Source organism: Mycetomoellerius zeteki, unplaced genomic scaffold (assembly GCF_001594055.1).
Source record: "Mycetomoellerius zeteki isolate Tzet28-1 unplaced genomic scaffold, Tzet1.0 scaffold706, whole genome shotgun sequence".
Taxonomy (NCBI): Eukaryota; Metazoa; Arthropoda; class Insecta; order Hymenoptera; family Formicidae; genus Mycetomoellerius; species Mycetomoellerius zeteki.
Window position 1 is genome coordinate 248,734 of NW_017257727.1, and position 17,630 is coordinate 266,363.

Consider the following 17,630-nt stretch of genomic DNA (forward strand, 5'->3'; position numbering starts at 1 on the left):
ACGTCTTCTCTCGCCGCACGAATACTTTTGCCTCGCTTTCCGACGCGTATTCACATCGGCTCTCTCGGACGCGTCCGTAACGTCCGGAAGGTGAGAAGAGGAGTGTAATATTCCCGAGAGCGGTGCGCGTACCGGACGTACACACGCGTTTACCCACAATATTTACCGTCGTTTATAAGTCTGTTCTCCTCATCGGTCGCGAGGTGAAAAACGGTGATACCAGGTCAAACTGACCGATCGACGAAATATCTATGCGTATTCAAGACAATCGCAACGGTTCTACACGCGCGTAGCTTCCTTGGCGCACACGGTGGTGGTAAATTGGTGTCGGTGATGGTGATTACTAGTGGTCGGTGGTGGTCCATTCCGCGACGTGGTGTTACCGGCCACGGTCGGTGGCATCCATCGAGGTAAAAATAAAAAACAAAAAAAGCCAAGGCGGGAAGGAAGACACCTTTTTCTCGCGTCAAGCCGGCGCGCGGACGGTTCGATTGAGTTAACCAAGGGCGCGCGCCACGCGATCGAGCAAGAAAGAGGGAAACGTCACACATACTTAATCACTACTAATCCTACTAGCTGAAAGGAGTAGAGTGACGGATCGATCCCTTTGATAGATCGGGAGACATTAACGCATTATTTACACATCTTTAACACGCGCGCTATTTACATTGGGAGAAAGAGAGAGAAAGATATTTAATTGCTCTTGGAATAATAACTTGGAGTGATCGAGGATTGCGGCAGTAATTTTAACCATAATAATTACGTTGAACGATACAACCGCAGGCGAGGACACGCAGTGCGGCACCGAGGATTCTGCCGTCGCCCAGGGAGGCGATCAGCTCCAGAGGATGACTATGGACGGCGTAGAGGTGGTGGGCTCGCAGCCGCACGCGGCCACCAGCCCGTTTCTGCTCTCCTCGCCACCACTGGGTCATCATCATCATCATCATCACGCGACGTTCAATCTGCCGGTGCAGCTTAGCTTCGACGCGTGTTTACCGTACAACGCGGCCTCCTCGTCCAGCTCGGTCACTTGCGGCGTCAGCGGGACATCCGTGAACGCGACCTGCACGAATTCGTCCTCTACCAGCTGCGGCAGGAACACGCCGCAGCTCTCCCTGTCCTCAAACGTGCCGTTACATATGCAACTTCAAATCAGCTCAACAACCCCCACGGAACACAACCACGACCGACATCATCAGCATCATCATCGATTGGACGATCATCATCAGCATCAGCTGCACCCCAATGCCTCGTCACCGTCCACCGATATCGTGGACGGCAAGCAGCACCGGCAACCCGACGATGATGACAAGAGTTGTATCAGGAATTGCAGGAGCGATATTCACGATACGAACGATAAGGATAAGCCCGGCGACTTGAACACACCGGTTACCACCAGCAGCGACCTACCGTCTTTCTTCGGGCCCTCCGCGCTTGTCGAACCGCCACCAATCTCAGGTACCTACACCAGCTAATCCTTAAGACGAGAATTGAAAGAGAGGGACAATCCTCTCGTTTCTCTTAACGCAGCTTTACTCGAATACCTACTTCATCGCATTACGACTTCATTTACTCCGAATGCGTTTCGTTGGTGGCGTAACGCATAAAGGAGAACAACATATACGATATGCGATCGTTGTTGCATAGTTGAGATCCGCGGGACCGATTGGATACAATCTGTATCCTTCGTGATTCGGCGAACATTAACAGGATTACATGGTCGAAAATACGGCGCTCATTGAATACGTACTGTTTCGCTTTCGTCGACCTTTCGCTTTCTATACGTTCGCGAGCTCCTTGCGTTCCTTGATGCCTGGTCGTTAACATCTGCATCATTCGCGGGAAAATTTAGATATCGTCCAAGTACTCGAGTAACGTACTCTCGGCGGTGGGCAAGCATCAGCCGGTGGCGTCTGCGGCGAAGAGCCACGAGGCTTGTTACTGACGTTTATTACACTCGCCCGCGAAAACACGTAATATCGAAGGTCTGTCCGCCTGTCGCAGATCAATACCCAACGACCCCGACATTCAGAGACCCTCCTCTGCATCACCACCTCCTCTTCCTCTCTCGCCCGCCTCCTCCCACTATCCCTTCGGTTCGGTTCATTCATGCTTCCAGCCGTCCCCACCTCCACCACCCTCAGTACCGTAATAACCCTCCCGATTATCGTACAGCTTTACAAAAGCGTTTGCTATATACCTTTTTATCTCCCGACATGCAAGTACGTATATTTAATAAAAGCGCAAACACACAATTACGATCTCTTCGCGTTTTATTCCTCAGCGATATATTCGAAAAGTTATATCGAGAAAATTATATTATCGAATTCGGTAAAATCTTTTTATAAACAAAAGTTGCGCAGTATTGCATTTTCATTTATTTGTGATTTTGATGAGTACTCTCTCAACGTCACTCAGCAATTATATGAGTACGAAAGGAAGTAACAACGCGGCAGGATGCAGACAAAAGATAGAGCCTTTGAGAGATAAAGTCACCCCCGTATCGCGTGTTTCTTCCTGTCGGCTCCCGGTACAAATACACACCCATTCGTCGCGTATACAGGACATGAAACATACATATAATGACATGCACGTGTTACGTTTGAAATCGAGACTAAACGATGATTTTATCGGTGTTTCACAGGCAGCCTGGCGAGCGAGGATCTCTCTCTAGAAGATGCGACCGCGGAGGATGACGAGAACGGCGCGTCCGCCGGTAGGGATCATCGGCATCATCACCATCAGGACGCGCGAAATGCCGTCACGTCGAACGCGCCTTCCTCGAGCAGTCCGCCGTCGCGCCACCACCAAACCCAGGACGAGGCGGATCGCTGTAACGCGTTGCAGAGTGGGGTAATTTTATACTCACCGCATTCCACGTCTACCGCGCCCGCGACGAGCGTGAATATCTGCAATGTACCGACGTTGACCTATCGCGGCGTCTTCACCACGACCTGTACGCAGTCCTCGCCCCTGAGCAATCTCCAGGGCGACCAGCAGCAGCAACCACAACAACCGACGGGTCAGGAGCTGTGGGCGCCGTTACCGTCACCAACCTTAACCTTGGCGGGCCAGCCGTTCCTTCACCCCAACCTACACTCGACCGCGTACAGCGGCGAGACCGTCGAATTACTGCAGGTCGATTCGAAGCCACCCCCACCGCCTGGTTATCACGACACGGCGACCACCACCTCCACGACCTGGCTGACGGGTCACGAGGATGCTTACGATCCTGGTCTTCTCTCCCACCATCATTCGCACACCCATCACCAGGAGACAACGTTGAAGCAGGAGCCAACCGGTACCGGTTACACTCCAAATGTACAACAGCCGCAACAAGCTCAAGCGCAAGCTCAACAACAACAGCAACAAGCTCCACCATCTGGCACCTGCGGTAACGCGGGAGTCCAGCTGGCCGAATACAATCCGAGCACGTCGAAGGGCCACGAGATTCTTTCTCAGGTCTATCAGCAAAGCACAATACCACTTCGATTGGTTCCCGTGAAACCACGGAAGTACCCGAATCGACCGAGTAAAACACCGGTCCACGAGCGGCCCTATGCCTGTCCGGTGGACGGCTGCGATCGCAGGTTCTCCCGCAGCGACGAGCTTACCCGGCACATACGTATCCACACCGGACAGAAGCCGTTTCAGTGTCGCATCTGCATGCGCTCGTTTTCAAGGAGCGATCACCTAACCACCCACGTGCGCACGCACACGGGTGAAAAACCGTTTTGCTGTGATCAGTGCGGCCGAAAGTTCGCCAGGAGCGACGAGAAGAAGCGCCACGCGAAGGTACATTTGAAGCAGAGGCTGAAGCGTGAGGCGTCTCATGCTAATCCAAGAACCCATCACCAGAGCCACGCGTCGTCACCCTGCAATCAATGAATTCCATGACAACGATGTTGAAAAATCCCCTTTAACGTCTGAGATCTCATTACGTTTGTCACGTTCTGACAAGTTGTGATCTATGTCCCGGTTCTTATTTCCCTCTCCCTTCTCTCTCTCTTTCTCTCTCTCTCTCTCTCCTCTTCTCTTTCTCGACCATCGATCATCTTTTCTTTTCTGCATCTCTCATGATGACCGATGAAGAAATTGCGGAAATCTTTAGGCGGTCAAAACTGATCCGTCGCCGACTGATCCGTTATTTATCGTCAGTTCTCCATTATTTATCGTTCTTTATATTATCTTAAAACATAGCTGGATACAAATTAATTGAGTCTTACGAGCACAAGAATTCTTTGAAATTTTCACTATCATATCTATAAATCATAAGAATAATAATAAACAATTTGCTCATTCTGAAAATTATGTGAGTCAAAAAAGAAAAAATTAGATGTCGTATATGCAATTTTTATCATTCGTGAGAGAACGATTAACTTCAAGTATTTTAAGATGAAATTCATAAGAATACGGTTTTCTCACTGTACAAAAATAATGTCTCTTGCGTCACAGCGAAAAATCGAAGTACTTAAAATATACTACAATCTGTGCGATCATTGAAAACGAACTCACAGTTGAATGGGAGCCATTACAATGAAATGGAAGTTAATCGTCCGATTATAAAAAAAATCCTGTTCTTAAAATAGAAAAATGACAGACATTATTATTCTGCTTTACATGTCTCTTCGTGTCTTAGCTTGTATCCAGATACGTACAAAATGTGAATTTTCTCTCTCTTCCACCCCTCCTCTCTCTCTCTCTCTCTCTCTCGCTCGCTCACCCCCTCCCTTACCTCTCGCAAGATATTCGGTGGCATCTATCTAGATGCCATTGAGCGTGGCGAGAGCATTTTCGTGCAATTGTATAACATGAAATCGATACCATCCGCAGCTTCCGGGAACTATAGAGTGAAGCGGAAGATAGATAGAAAAGAGAGACAGGGAGAGAGAGTGAAAAGGAGGGAGAGACGAGAGGAGGAATAAGGGTGGGATGAGGAGGAGCAATGCGTCTCATTGCATGCAAACGACTGTGAGAGAATGTAATGCTACGTAAAACGATGAAGTATTATATATCGACTCGTTCCATGGTCAATATGAGAAAAGCGGGACTCAATATTTAAGAGCATATATCTTGTTCCCTACCTCACCACCCTCTACCCCACTCCACCTCCCCCTTAAAAGCGCAATTTAAAAGACTCATGTGGTTCGAATGCAATTCCCAAGAAATTCATGTTTCCATGGATGGAGCTGTATATTTGTAGGTAGGTCTATCTCTCAAGGAAAGCGGGGCTGTTGACAAGGTTCGCGGCAACGGAAATAGAAATATTTTTTTATTAAGTATATATTTGTATATATAACTATTGATTCACACACTGAATCTCTCTCTCATAAAAAGAAAATGGTCAAAACAAAAAGTATTTATTTTTTAAAAAGATTTTAAGGAATTGCGTTAGAAGAGATATAGATGATAAAAAGGAAGAAAAAAAAATTCCTCTCCTCGTGTTGCGATAAAATGTTGTTGAGAAACTTAGTTTCGACGATTGTTAAAATTTTTCCCGAAGCTACGTTTCCCTGCCGGTGAAATTGTGCAATATATTTTCGTGAATTTCCCCGTATAATTTTCACGGGATATTGAATTTTGATTTTGTAGCAGCGATCGCTTTTCTTTCCTTCTCCCTTATTTTTTTTTTTTTAACTATCTCGTTGTTCTTACATGTACGTTCTCGCATATTTTCTTCGTGCTCCGAACACGCTAAATCTCGGCTGTCTCCGTCAAATACTTCCAATTCTCAATCATTCTTTCATTTCCTCAATCCTTTCCTTCCTCCTTTCCCACATAATTGTAAAAAAATTCCACGAATAATTGTAATTAAACGTGATTATCGTTGTTGAAAGAAATATTTCATGTACATATGTATATACTTATTATACATAATTGCTGTATGTATGTAAAATCTAACGTTCTCTTGCCATTTCCCGCCCCCTCCTTCCTGCCCCCGTCCCCTTCTTTTCTTTTCTTCATTTCGCATTATTATCTCGTACGTGTATACATATATTTAGCAATTGTTAATGTTATGTATATGTTGCTCTATTTATTAACAAGATGACTATATCAAATGAATATATTGTTAAAGTTAAATAATTATTTTTATTATATTGTAACGACTGTTCTGGCGTGCAATGCGTTGCAACAGTGACAGAAATGACATGGTATACCCAAGCTTATACGAATTATAAACGTAAAGTCGCATATGCATATGTACACGCACATATACACACACGCGCGCGCGACAACACACACACACACACACACACACACACACACACGCCATATGCGAACGCGATGATACGCACTACATAAATTGTAAACGCAATGTAATGCAAGCGCGTCCCCAAGAAAATACTTTTTTTACAGATAGTATTATCCTATCGCTAGATAAATTATATGTAATTATTATACATATTGCACTCTGAGTGCAATGCACATAACAAAGGCTCCCAGCTACCTGTATATTCGTGTTGTCATCATCGCTCCTGCATATGCTTCTCTTTGCAAAGCGGGTAACGCGAACAATCTTGCAACAATTATTAACAGAAATACAATTAACATTGACTCGAGGCCAAGTTGTTTTGATTATTTTCGTAACCCTTTCACAAGTTGTATACAAACTGTCAGAGAAGGAATTAAATGACTGGTCGACGCATTCCTTGAGCAATTTGGAGTCGATTTTTTCTCGGCCAAAATTTTATTATATAAATTATCTAAGCTTTAAATAAAAATTCCGTTATCCCAAAATTCGCTTGAAGTTATGTCCAAAATTGTATTTATATCCGAAACCTCTTAAATCTAAAAAAAATTATTGTTTTCAACGCACATAATTATCGGCATATCAATATTTTACTTAAAAAGATAGTCGACTCTATGTTGATCAAAGAACATGCCGTCGAGTTTTTAAACACTTCAACCTTTCCTCGACGCTCTGTGTAACAAACACGAAATGTATACAACAAGCTCACGGGGCATTAGTCCACGCACGATCTTAAGCATTCCGATAGTATTAAGGCAAACTAACGTGAAAATCCTCAAATTCGCAACATCAAGTTGATTGATTTGGAATGAAGTTTGGATTCAATTATAAGATGTCAAATAAAAATATCATTTGTAAAACTTTGTGTCTTTAACTTGAACCATTTATAAAAAAGAATAAAAAGCTGAACATTCTAGTCAAAAGGTAAAATAATAGTTTCCCTTAATAAAAATATCAATAAATAAATTTTACAAGTATTCAATTATAGAAAAAAATTTTGATAGATATTACACCGTTAAATAATACGTAAATAATAAGCTGAATATTCAATTTCAAAAGGCAAAACAGTTTTCCCTAAAAAGAATAAAAAATTGAACATTCTATTCAAAAGATAAAATATAGTTTCCTTTATAATAAAAAAATATCGATAAATAAATTTTGCAAATATTCAGTTATAGAAGAAATTTTGATAGGTTACGCCGTTAAATAATACGTAAATAATAAGATTTTGTTGTCCGGTTAATTTCAAGCAAATTTTATATAATTTCAATTTGAGAAAGGAGCAGAGATGTTCATAACATTTGATATTAAAATTTTTAAGCGAGAAAATATTTAATAAAATTTTCGCGAAAAAGAAATTATTTTGCTGTTGAGCATACGCGTCGACACGTGCGCGTCACCGAACATACACATGTATCCCCAGATATATATATCGCTAAAGAAAATGTCAGTCTGTTTCCGATAAAAATCTAATGGAGATTTAATTAAACCAACAAATTTAATCACGGTCGTGACAGAATCGCGAAAGGTAAACTGTAGCGAGAACCGCGTACGTTCAAAACGTTCAAATGGTCCAGCCATGAGGATGAGGACGCGAAAGGCGTTCTCATTGGCGGATCCAAAAAGAACAATGTTTAAAAAAGGTTGTTTTTCGTCGACTAATAGAAACATAAAAGACACAGTAAATCTGATAGATTTTGATCTATTGAACACGATAGTGTTATTGGTTTCCTTGAAAATGTGAGGAACATCATCATTTTTCAGATTATAAAGTCTTACTTTTCAGTGAAAATTAAGATTTTAATCTGAAAAATGATGATCTCCAAATTTTCAATGAAAACAAATAGCATCATTATGTTCAACGCAGGTTGAAATATATAAGATTCACTATATTTTTTAAGTTTCTACTAATAGGCAAAAAATAATCTCGCAAAACATTTTTAACTTTTTTATTGCCGTAAGCAACATTTTATTTTAAGGTCAAATATGAAAAACAGAATATTAAGTTATTATTTAAATTATTACATTGAAAGTATTATTTAAATGTATAATTCATAAAACGTTTTATTTAAAATTATATTAACACAGAAAAAGTATGTAATAAAATATATTTTTATATCTAAGAGTTTTTCTTAAACTAAAAAATAGTTTTGGAATATCAAAATTGTAATTAAGCATTTCAAAAATATTAAATATATTATATATAACATTTTGCTATAAATATTTTGTAAAAAGGAGACTCCAAAGCGGGGAACTATGGCCCCCATGGCCCCCCTCGTAGATCCGCCAGTGAAGGCATTACCTCAACCTCTATCGTTGTTACAAAAGCATCTTTTCAGCTGAAATATACGCGACATCCGCTACCGTAACGCAGACAATTGTTTTGCAGTTTGAATCCGACGCGATCGATCTCTCGCTCCGGACATCTTGCACGGTTTTGGTCTCGACTCGGTAGCACGCCCGTAAAAAGAGAGAAAGAGAGAGAAACGGGCGATATAGTCGCTACGTATATATAGGTATACGGGCACCTATATAAGAAAGACAGTGCGCGAGCGACAGTGGGCACGAGTGAAGCTGAGAGCACGTCTATAAATAGGACCGAGAGCGAGATGAAGGCTCCTCTGCACTTCGCGGTATACCTTCCGCTGTTCTCCGTCTCACCGCGAGAAATCCCTCCGAGTACTCTCCTTTTTTTTTTCCCTCTCCTTTTCTCTCTTTCTGTGTTTTGCCTGCCTTTCGTTCTCCGCGTCTCCCTTAACATCTCGCGCGCATCCTTTTCTTTCTTTATCTTAATAGATGTCTGTCTTGGCTTGGGGACAGTTGGGACAGTTTCAATCTTTTTTTTCCTTCTTTTATCACCTTTTCTTCTCACAAAAGTAAAGTGTTTTTTTTTTTTGAACGAACGTAAAAGCTAACGAAAAGATATTTTTCGTCGCGGGCAAATCAAGACGGATAAATTGGGACTTCAATCATATATGATCGACATTTCAGATAAATATAAATCGTCAGGTATTTTAATAACAAAATCTTTCCTTCGACTTGACGTCTAAACACCTGTTGTCTAGGACGAGCAAAGGTTGAAACTTTCCAGGATACTCTCTGGTATCCGGGATTGAAACAATTTTATCGATTATTCATTAAATAGCAAAGCATGGGATACCATGACGCATTGCACGATTTTACACCACGATTTCGGAGCGAGAGGAATATAATTCCTGGTATTACGGACCGGCTGGGTTTATGATATTTTTCAAAATTAGCGTGTGTTGATATTAAAGTGAAAAATCCCGATGGTGGGCGGTGAGGGTAAAGAGAAGGGTAAAACCGGCCGGGGTGTCGTTACTCCGTTGCGTCGCAGCTCGCAGCATCCGCGGAAGGCCCCGCTAGGGGTTAGGGTCACGTCATGGCGAACGGAACGACCGTGGTGGGGGAACCAGGAGAAAAAGAGCGAAAGAGAACGAGAGAGAGAGAGCGAGTGAGAAAGGGAGAGACGGCGGGGAGAGTTCATTGAGCAACGGCACGTGTACGCGAGATAGAGAGTGCGGCTGCGATATGAGGTGGGATAAGAGGGTGGGAGGGAGTACGGAGCAGTAGGGCGAAAAGGGGTTGCCAAGCGACCATAACCGTGGGTTGCCCTTGGTGACTAGTTGCGTCACTGCAGCGTCGCGTGACGTCACGCGACGCCACTGCCCTTGACCGTCGGGGATGACACTGGGGAGAGCGTCCTGGCGACCCTGCTTGCAACTCTATCGCCCTTCACCCTCCCGTCATTCACCCTGACATTGAGATACGCAGGGATTCAAGTCTATATATAGAAGCGGACTAAACGCACGCATACAGACGTATACACGGGCGCGTCAGAATGCACGCGGTCGGGCGGCGCGACGCGGCGCGACGGCTCACCTTTCGTGATTTGCAGACTCTTGCGCTGGAACGCAGCCGGCAGCCCCCGATACGCATCGCGTATCGCGATGTGTTTTGACACGCGACTCGAAATAGCGTCAGCTCACCTCTTGCCGTCGCTATTTTCAGAATTACGCGGTGCCACACGGTTATTGTTGTTACGTCGGCGATAGAGAAAGAGGGTGCCGGCGGGTGCGACAGGCGTTCGCGAAAACCCTTGCCGGTAATCGATTGACGCGAGTTTACACATCGCGTGCAATATTTATAGAATGATGCGCGAGGCTTGTTTAACGTAATGCGGGCTCACTTAATGCAATTCTCACACTTGTCAATGACGGTAGTTGCCTCATCCGTGACGACTTTTTAATTCTCATTATTTTTTTCCACTTACTCTTCGTTACCATTCGTCCACGACGCGTTTCCAACCGGAGATTATAAAAACATGCGTTTATCCAGAGTTTCCCAATCTTTCCAAACTATTGATAGATAGCTTATTGATGGAAATTTTGGCTGATTGTAGAAACGGTGATGTTATTTTAAGCGCGCAACGAATTTTATTTTTTTTAATGTAAATAAATTTGATAATATACTAGGCTCATTTGGAATAATTAAATTAAGAAGGTTCTCTAGTTTTTTCACTTAATATAAGGATTTAATTAAATATTAAGAATAATTTTAATTAATATGGCATTCTAAATTTTTTCAGACTTTTTGACCGTATAGTTTTCTTTAAATAATTTTCTAAAACAGTTTGAATTCTTATAAGGAGAGTTTTAAGTAATGTAATTGTAAATAAAATATAAAAATTTTGAAGAGTGATATGGATGTAAAAGAACGGAGTTTAAAGAATATTTTGGAAGTGACAAAAATGAAATTTTACCGTATTATTTTCATGTAAGAGTATGAAATGTTCATCAGTTCTCTTTATTTAAATATGACGTCGCACTAGTGAAAATGTGGCAATATCATTTCTAGAACTATCAATATCTAAATTAAATTTAAATAACTACTGTAAACAATATTTCTTCAATATTTTTCACAAAAATATGCATTTTTTTATAAAGAAAATATTTTTAATAACAAATTACAGTTTTACTGCTTAAATTTTATTCATTATTTATTTTTCAGAAGATGGTAATGGCGTAATTTTGCGTTCTTTGTGTTCTCGTGTTAAGATAAGAAAAGTTACATGTCTCTTCAATTTTTTTAAGCTAAAAAATCTTAATACAAAAAGGGACTATGAGCCGAAATTAGGTGTTCGTGCTATTATTAAGCAAATCTTATTATATAACAAATGTTTCGATCTTTATTTTTTTTATTACAACAAATGCAAGGTATATGGGAAACTACATTTTTCAATCAAGCGTTGGAACTGTCCTGCTCTCCTGATTGCTGTTTTCCCCATCATCCCTCGTGCGCTCACGATAATTATATTCGCTTATAATTATATTATAAAAAGTCAAGATAATAATGGCTATAATCAATCGCTTTACATGGTTATAAAGGATATTGGTTAATTATATGTATAAATTAATCTAATCTCGTAAAGAGAGAATATATTTATATGCATATCAAAAATCCATTGATAAAATTATTTAATCAAAATATGATTATATCATTTAATTTCCACTTTTATACAGTCTGCTGATCAAACAAATATTTCTGTATGGAGAAATATTTATATATTTCGCCGTACAGACAATATATAATACACATTCCACAGGTGCACCTTCTATAAATATTAAAGGTATTTAAAAACGCGTTATTTACACGCGGCATCCTGTGAGAGCGTAGAAATAACCGTAGAATATATTATAAAATGCGGACGTCAGTATTGAATTGACAAATCAACATTCGTCAATTTCTAGAATATTTTGACAAGAAGTATCGCGAACAAGGCAAAAGGCATTTCATGTATCTTATAAATATAAATTTCAATTATAAAATTTTTAATAATATAACAATTAGTAGAAATAATCCTATTTTTGGTCAAAGCGAATCTTAGTGCTTAATAATATTAAATACTAATTTTTGCAAATACATTACTTCAGTTTTATAAACTGCGCCCCGATAAGATTCGTCGGACTTGAAATGCAATCGCAAACTGAAGCTGAAATTAATATATGTATATCTCAAATTAGATTGATCGTCTATTTTAATAATGATGCTAATAATCATCTTAAAAACTTGCAAATAATTTATTATGAAAAATATTCCTCAGCCTGGACATGAATCTCAATTAATTAAATAACTTTTCAAATATAAAATGCACGCATTTGAAAAACATTTCCACAGTTTTCACACAACACATATCTCCCATGCAGATTACTTCCGCCAAGTAAATTATGCGATATCTATCAGCGGCGATGGATTATCTACCCACGCATAATTCATACTTATCTCGGCTATTTGATAAATATATTGTAATGCGAAAATATTCATCAGATAATTATTTGGTGGATACATATATTTTATATACGCGTAAAATGTTTGGTAAAGAGAGCAGACACAAAGATTCTTTATTAAAGTACGTTTATATTCGGGAATTATTGGACATGTTAATTTTGATCGGCTAGAAAGTACGCAAAATATCAAAATACATGTATTGTATTTTAAGCAAAATTATAATATTCCAAACGCTTTGAAAGTACGCCTTTGATATTTTTCTTGGTTCTCGAAATACCTATTGAAAAAAAAAAAATTATTTTAGGACAGTTTGGCATTTAATTTTATGATCTAATTTGTTTCGAATGTCAAAGCTTTAATCGTCAGTTTCAATAATTTAAGCTCTGATATTACATTTGTTGTACGATAAATTTTTCAAGTGTGTTAATTGACTGCAGGATAGAGAAGAGTACTCGGATCTCTCTATTCTACAGCCAATCAATAGACTCAAAAAATTTAACGTACATACGACGAAAATGGACAAATATTGGCCTCATACATGTCCGTTCTAAACCATGAAACAGAAACAACTAGATGCGTTCGATCCTGAGACCCGAAAATGGCTTCATGTTAGCAAACTGCGTAGAGATGGCGGTTCAGCATAACATTGCATTTCCATTTCCGAATTAGATTTATCATAACTGTCAATTAAAATACTAAATCTGTATTTATATTGCTCAATTTAATTCTGTATAACATAATTTTCTAAATTTTATATCTAGAAGTATTCAATAAAAAAGAACTAATCCAGAAATTAATGACGCTGAGTGTATCTACGCGCGCGTATTTTGAACAACCTAAACTTGTCAACTTTTAAACACCGTTTCTTTTGAAATTAAAAAGTAAATATTTTCTTCTGTATAAATCTTCTTACTTAATCATATATAACACAGTTTCAACATAAAATAAATAACATGTGCCAAAAGAATAGATGGGGAATTAAAAAATGTATATCACATAGTTTTAGTGTAGATATATATCGAGATAAAATTGTGATGCAATTGATGGCTTATAATACCATTTTAAATCCATATATCTGTTATTAAAATAAAATGTTTTTGTATATATGTATATATGTATATATATATAAAGATATGAATAATAAACTGTAACACTTGATTCATTTTGATACATTGAACATCGTATGATCAACATGGGGTGTGTTCTACTTAATGTTCACAACGCTTGCGAGCATCATTTCATTCTTTTTGTTTATCAAATGTTGAACAAGGATGAAATGATGCATGCGGACGTTGGAACGTTAAATGGATTGCATCCGTGATAGAGGTTTGTTTCTTTCTCTCTCAAGGTGATAGATATATAGTGAATGAATAAAAAACGAACAAATTGTATACGAATATATTTTCTATTTAGATATTTACGTTATAGTAAATGCAAATGAAATGATTATTAGAATTTGATTCATTTGCAATTTGACTTATAAAACAGTGCAATGTCTTAAATATAATCAAAGCGTCTTAAATAAAATTTTCACTTTCGCTATTCGTTAGTTGTTTATTCACTCACGTATAGTCAATTTAAGTAATCGCGTGTACATGGATGGATTATAATACTGCACATCCATGTACACAAAATTATATGAATTTTATGTGCCAATTGAATATTTGCTGCCTCGTTGTAATATTGGTTTAAATCAGACACAATCTCGTTATGTTACATACTCTCAAGAGATTTTTTTTACAGTTCATCGTGCTAAATTACAGTTAGGGCGAGAAATAGGAAGGGTTTGTTTCTCAAGCCACTTAAGTGCTTGAATGTTCTTCGGTCCTTGTAGCAAAGGTTTTAAAACTTCCAAACATTTTACATGATAATTATTCAAATATTCGATCTGGAATAAGATGTCATGAAACATAATTGAAATATTTTTAAATAAAATGAGAAATATGTGAGAACGCGCATACCTCTTTATCAGTGAGCATTGATATATCAAGCAGACTCGTTTGAATAGGTACAAGCGTCATGGTTTCAAATGTCAGAAAACCTCGGTTTTTATGATTGTAAGGTGTCTTTGCAGGAACAACTAACTCAACATTCTCTAATCTGACACCAAACTTACCGTCTTCGTAATATCCTGGTTCTGTTTCAAAAATATATAAGTTGTTTTGATTGTTTCGATTACGTAAACGATTACATTTTATTTATATGTTTTTATCATACCGTTTGATAAGAACATTCCTAGTTGTAAACCTGGGTCATCTGGATGCGGCTTCCATGAGATACCAATTGGCTCTTCGTGGACATTGAGATAAGATCCTACTCCATGGCCAGTACCGTGAAGATAATCGAGACTAAAGTTAATTCACAGTTAGATATAAAACGAGTTTGATTTTTTCGCATAAAATACGTTTTCATATAATATTTTAATAAAAATTTTCATACCCAACGCTCCATAAACTTTCACGTGCCAGTGTATCTAGGTAATTTCCTTTCGTTTTCAAGGGGAATACCATTGTCGATAGCCGGCATTGTCCTTTAAAAACTCTGGTGAAACATTCACGTTCGAAACTCGTAGGTTCACCAAAATGTAACGTTCTCGTTACATCTGTCGTACCATCATGATATTGTGCACCAGAATCACAGAGATAAAGTTCTTTATTTGTAATAGGCACATCAGTCTCTGCCGTAGGTGCATAATGAATAACTGCTCCATGAGGACCGACAGACGATATAGTGGTAAAACTTAATCCGACAAAATGAGCTTGTTCCCTTATAGAAAAAATTAATTTCTTGTATCTACATTATCTACATTTTACATTGTAAAAAATGTATTGCTTTAAAATATACATAATTGACTTACTGTCTAAATTGTTCCAGCCGCGTCGCACCTGAAATTTCTGTAATCAATTCGTTCGTATTCTTAATCTTATCTTCTAGCCAAGCAAAATATTTTACAAGAGCGACAGAATCTCTCACATGCGCCGCTCTCATCCCATCTATTTCGGTAGCATTCTTTATCGATTTCATAACGCTAATAGGTGTAATGTCCGTGTGTTTCTGAATAGTCGCAACATCCGGATGTAGCGCAAAGCTGGATTTATTGCTGATCCATATTTTATCTTTCTCAAATGAACACGATTGTACGAATGATTTTATATAAACATGTATATCCTCGTAGGCGTGAAAGATTGGATCAACACCCTCGTTTTTCAGTTGTTCCAATGCTTCCTGGCTAAGCCTACTTCTATCTATAAAGATATGTACATCTTTCAAAGTGAGAATGACGTATGCAAAAAAGACAGGATTGAAAGGTATATCAGATCCTCTCCAATTTAATAGATATGCAATCGCATCCAATGCAGTCACTACAAGTATCGTCGTGCCATTCTCTCGCATAGCATCGCGACACGCTTTTACTTTGTCTCCTGCACTTCGACCTGAATATCGTAACAATTGTGGCAAAACTATGTTGGTTGTTGGTGCTGGCTGATCGTCACCCCATACTTTGTCCACCAAGTTTTCAGAAAGTGGGATCAAATCGTGACCAGCATCGATTAAACTGTTCTGCAATCGCGTCCATTCCGTGAAACTTATTAGATTAGCGTCCGCTCCGACTACGGATTTTGGTGGTAAATTCGCGGAGAGCCATGCGGTAATGGTAGGTGTGTCCAGTAAACCTTCCCTCATCAAAGTCCATGCCTCTGACGGATCTAACTCCGACATAGCTTGTTGGTAATATCTTCCATCAGTCCACAACAATGCTGCGTCGTGCAGTATGACTACCGTGCCGTAGGAACCACGGAATCCGCTGATGAAACATCGTCTCTGATCTCGCTCCGTCGAATATTCTGATTGATGTGCGTCCTCTCCAGTGACGATCAGAGCCTGGATACCTTTTTTTCGAATGAGAGACCATCCACTAGGTTGAACATTCTTCATCAACGCCCGAAGCTGCGTTAGCTTCCAAAGCCCGTTCTTTTTTACCATCTTATGCCACAAAGAACATTTTGTTACTTCTGAGTCCAATATCACCCATACAACACAGTTCTCCAAGGGATGTCCTAAACTCATCCTGAGGATGTTCTACATCCTAAGGACATCTCATGGAGTACTGTATTATATCAAAAGTGATATCTCAGATAACATAACATGTCTAAAAGATGTCATAAAGACATCTTTTGGTACATACATATCAAATGTTTCTATCAATGTAGATGAACTTTAATCTTGGTTTAACTTACTCTTATCTTTTTCTAGTTCTAAAAATTAGAAAAGAATAAAGAATAAGTTAAACCAAGATTAGAGTTAATTTACATTGGTACAAATGCCAATTTCTACCAACGTAGTTTAATTTTAATCTTGAATCAATTTAACTCTCCAGCTTTTTCTAGTTCAAAAAATTAGAAAAAGATAATTATCAAATTGAACCAATATTGAAGTTAATCTACATTGGTAGAATAACAGGTATAAGGTCCAATTCCACCAATATAAGATTAACTTCAATCTCAGTTTAACTTATTGTTTATCTTAGAATTAGAAGAAAGTAAAGAATAAACTGAACCAAAATTAAAGTTAATCTTATATTGGTGCAACCAAGCCTAAAAGATATTTAAAAGACATCATAAAGATGTCTTCTGGACACTGTTGTCTGATATACCAACAAAATAAAACAACCAGAACAATTAGTAAAAAGCTTGTTCCTTACCTTGTGAAATATTATTCAAACACTAGCGTCACTCTATCGACGCATCTGTCAATGGAAAGTAATAAGGATTCGTTATTTTCCAGAGAGAACCAAGAGAGAAATTACGGGTGCCACGTTATCTATTAATATCGCAAACACTCAACTTGTGTCGTCCTTTTGAAAGATCAGACTATCTTATCTTTATGATAAGAAAAAGTGATCGCGCATCCTATGCTTATAAGTCCTTATCTTCTCGGATATAAACGCGTGGAAGATGCTCTTTCAGATAGAAATGCTCCGCTACACGGTCGACAACACGTATCCAGCTCCTGGAGCATCATACATATGTAGTTCAGTGGCATGTGGTATTTCGACCGAGACTTCGAC

General features: G+C 39.0%; 2 protein-coding genes across 3 annotated transcripts; one reads left to right on the forward strand and one right to left on the reverse strand.

Annotated features, from left to right (window-relative positions):
• Positions 1-6: 6 nt before the first annotated feature.
• On the forward strand, positions 7-4,254 carry LOC108729198 (early growth response protein 1-B). The gene is made up of 2 exons (XM_018458193.1): positions 7-1,461; positions 2,648-4,254. Exons 1-2 carry the CDS (start codon positions 849-851, stop codon positions 3,889-3,891), a joined length of 1,857 nt encoding a protein of 618 aa, XP_018313695.1. The 5' UTR covers positions 7-848; the 3' UTR covers positions 3,892-4,254.
• Positions 4,255-13,660: 9,406 nt separating this feature from the next.
• On the reverse strand, positions 13,661-17,592 carry LOC108729196 (xaa-Pro aminopeptidase 1). 2 transcript variants are annotated; one of them, XM_018458191.1, is made up of 6 exons: positions 17,265-17,592; positions 15,420-16,552; positions 15,002-15,328; positions 14,780-14,910; positions 14,524-14,699; positions 13,661-14,450 (listed from the first exon to the last, which is right to left on the reverse strand). In XM_018458191.1, exons 2-6 carry the CDS (start codon positions 16,544-16,546, stop codon positions 14,307-14,309), a joined length of 1,905 nt encoding a protein of 634 aa, XP_018313693.1. In that variant the 5' UTR covers positions 16,547-16,552; positions 17,265-17,592; the 3' UTR covers positions 13,661-14,306. The 2 variants fall into 2 exon arrangements, with proteins under 2 accessions (XP_018313693.1, XP_018313692.1); XM_018458190.1 differs by having other exon boundaries at positions 15,420-16,546; positions 17,265-17,591.
• Positions 17,593-17,630: the final 38 nt, after the last annotated feature.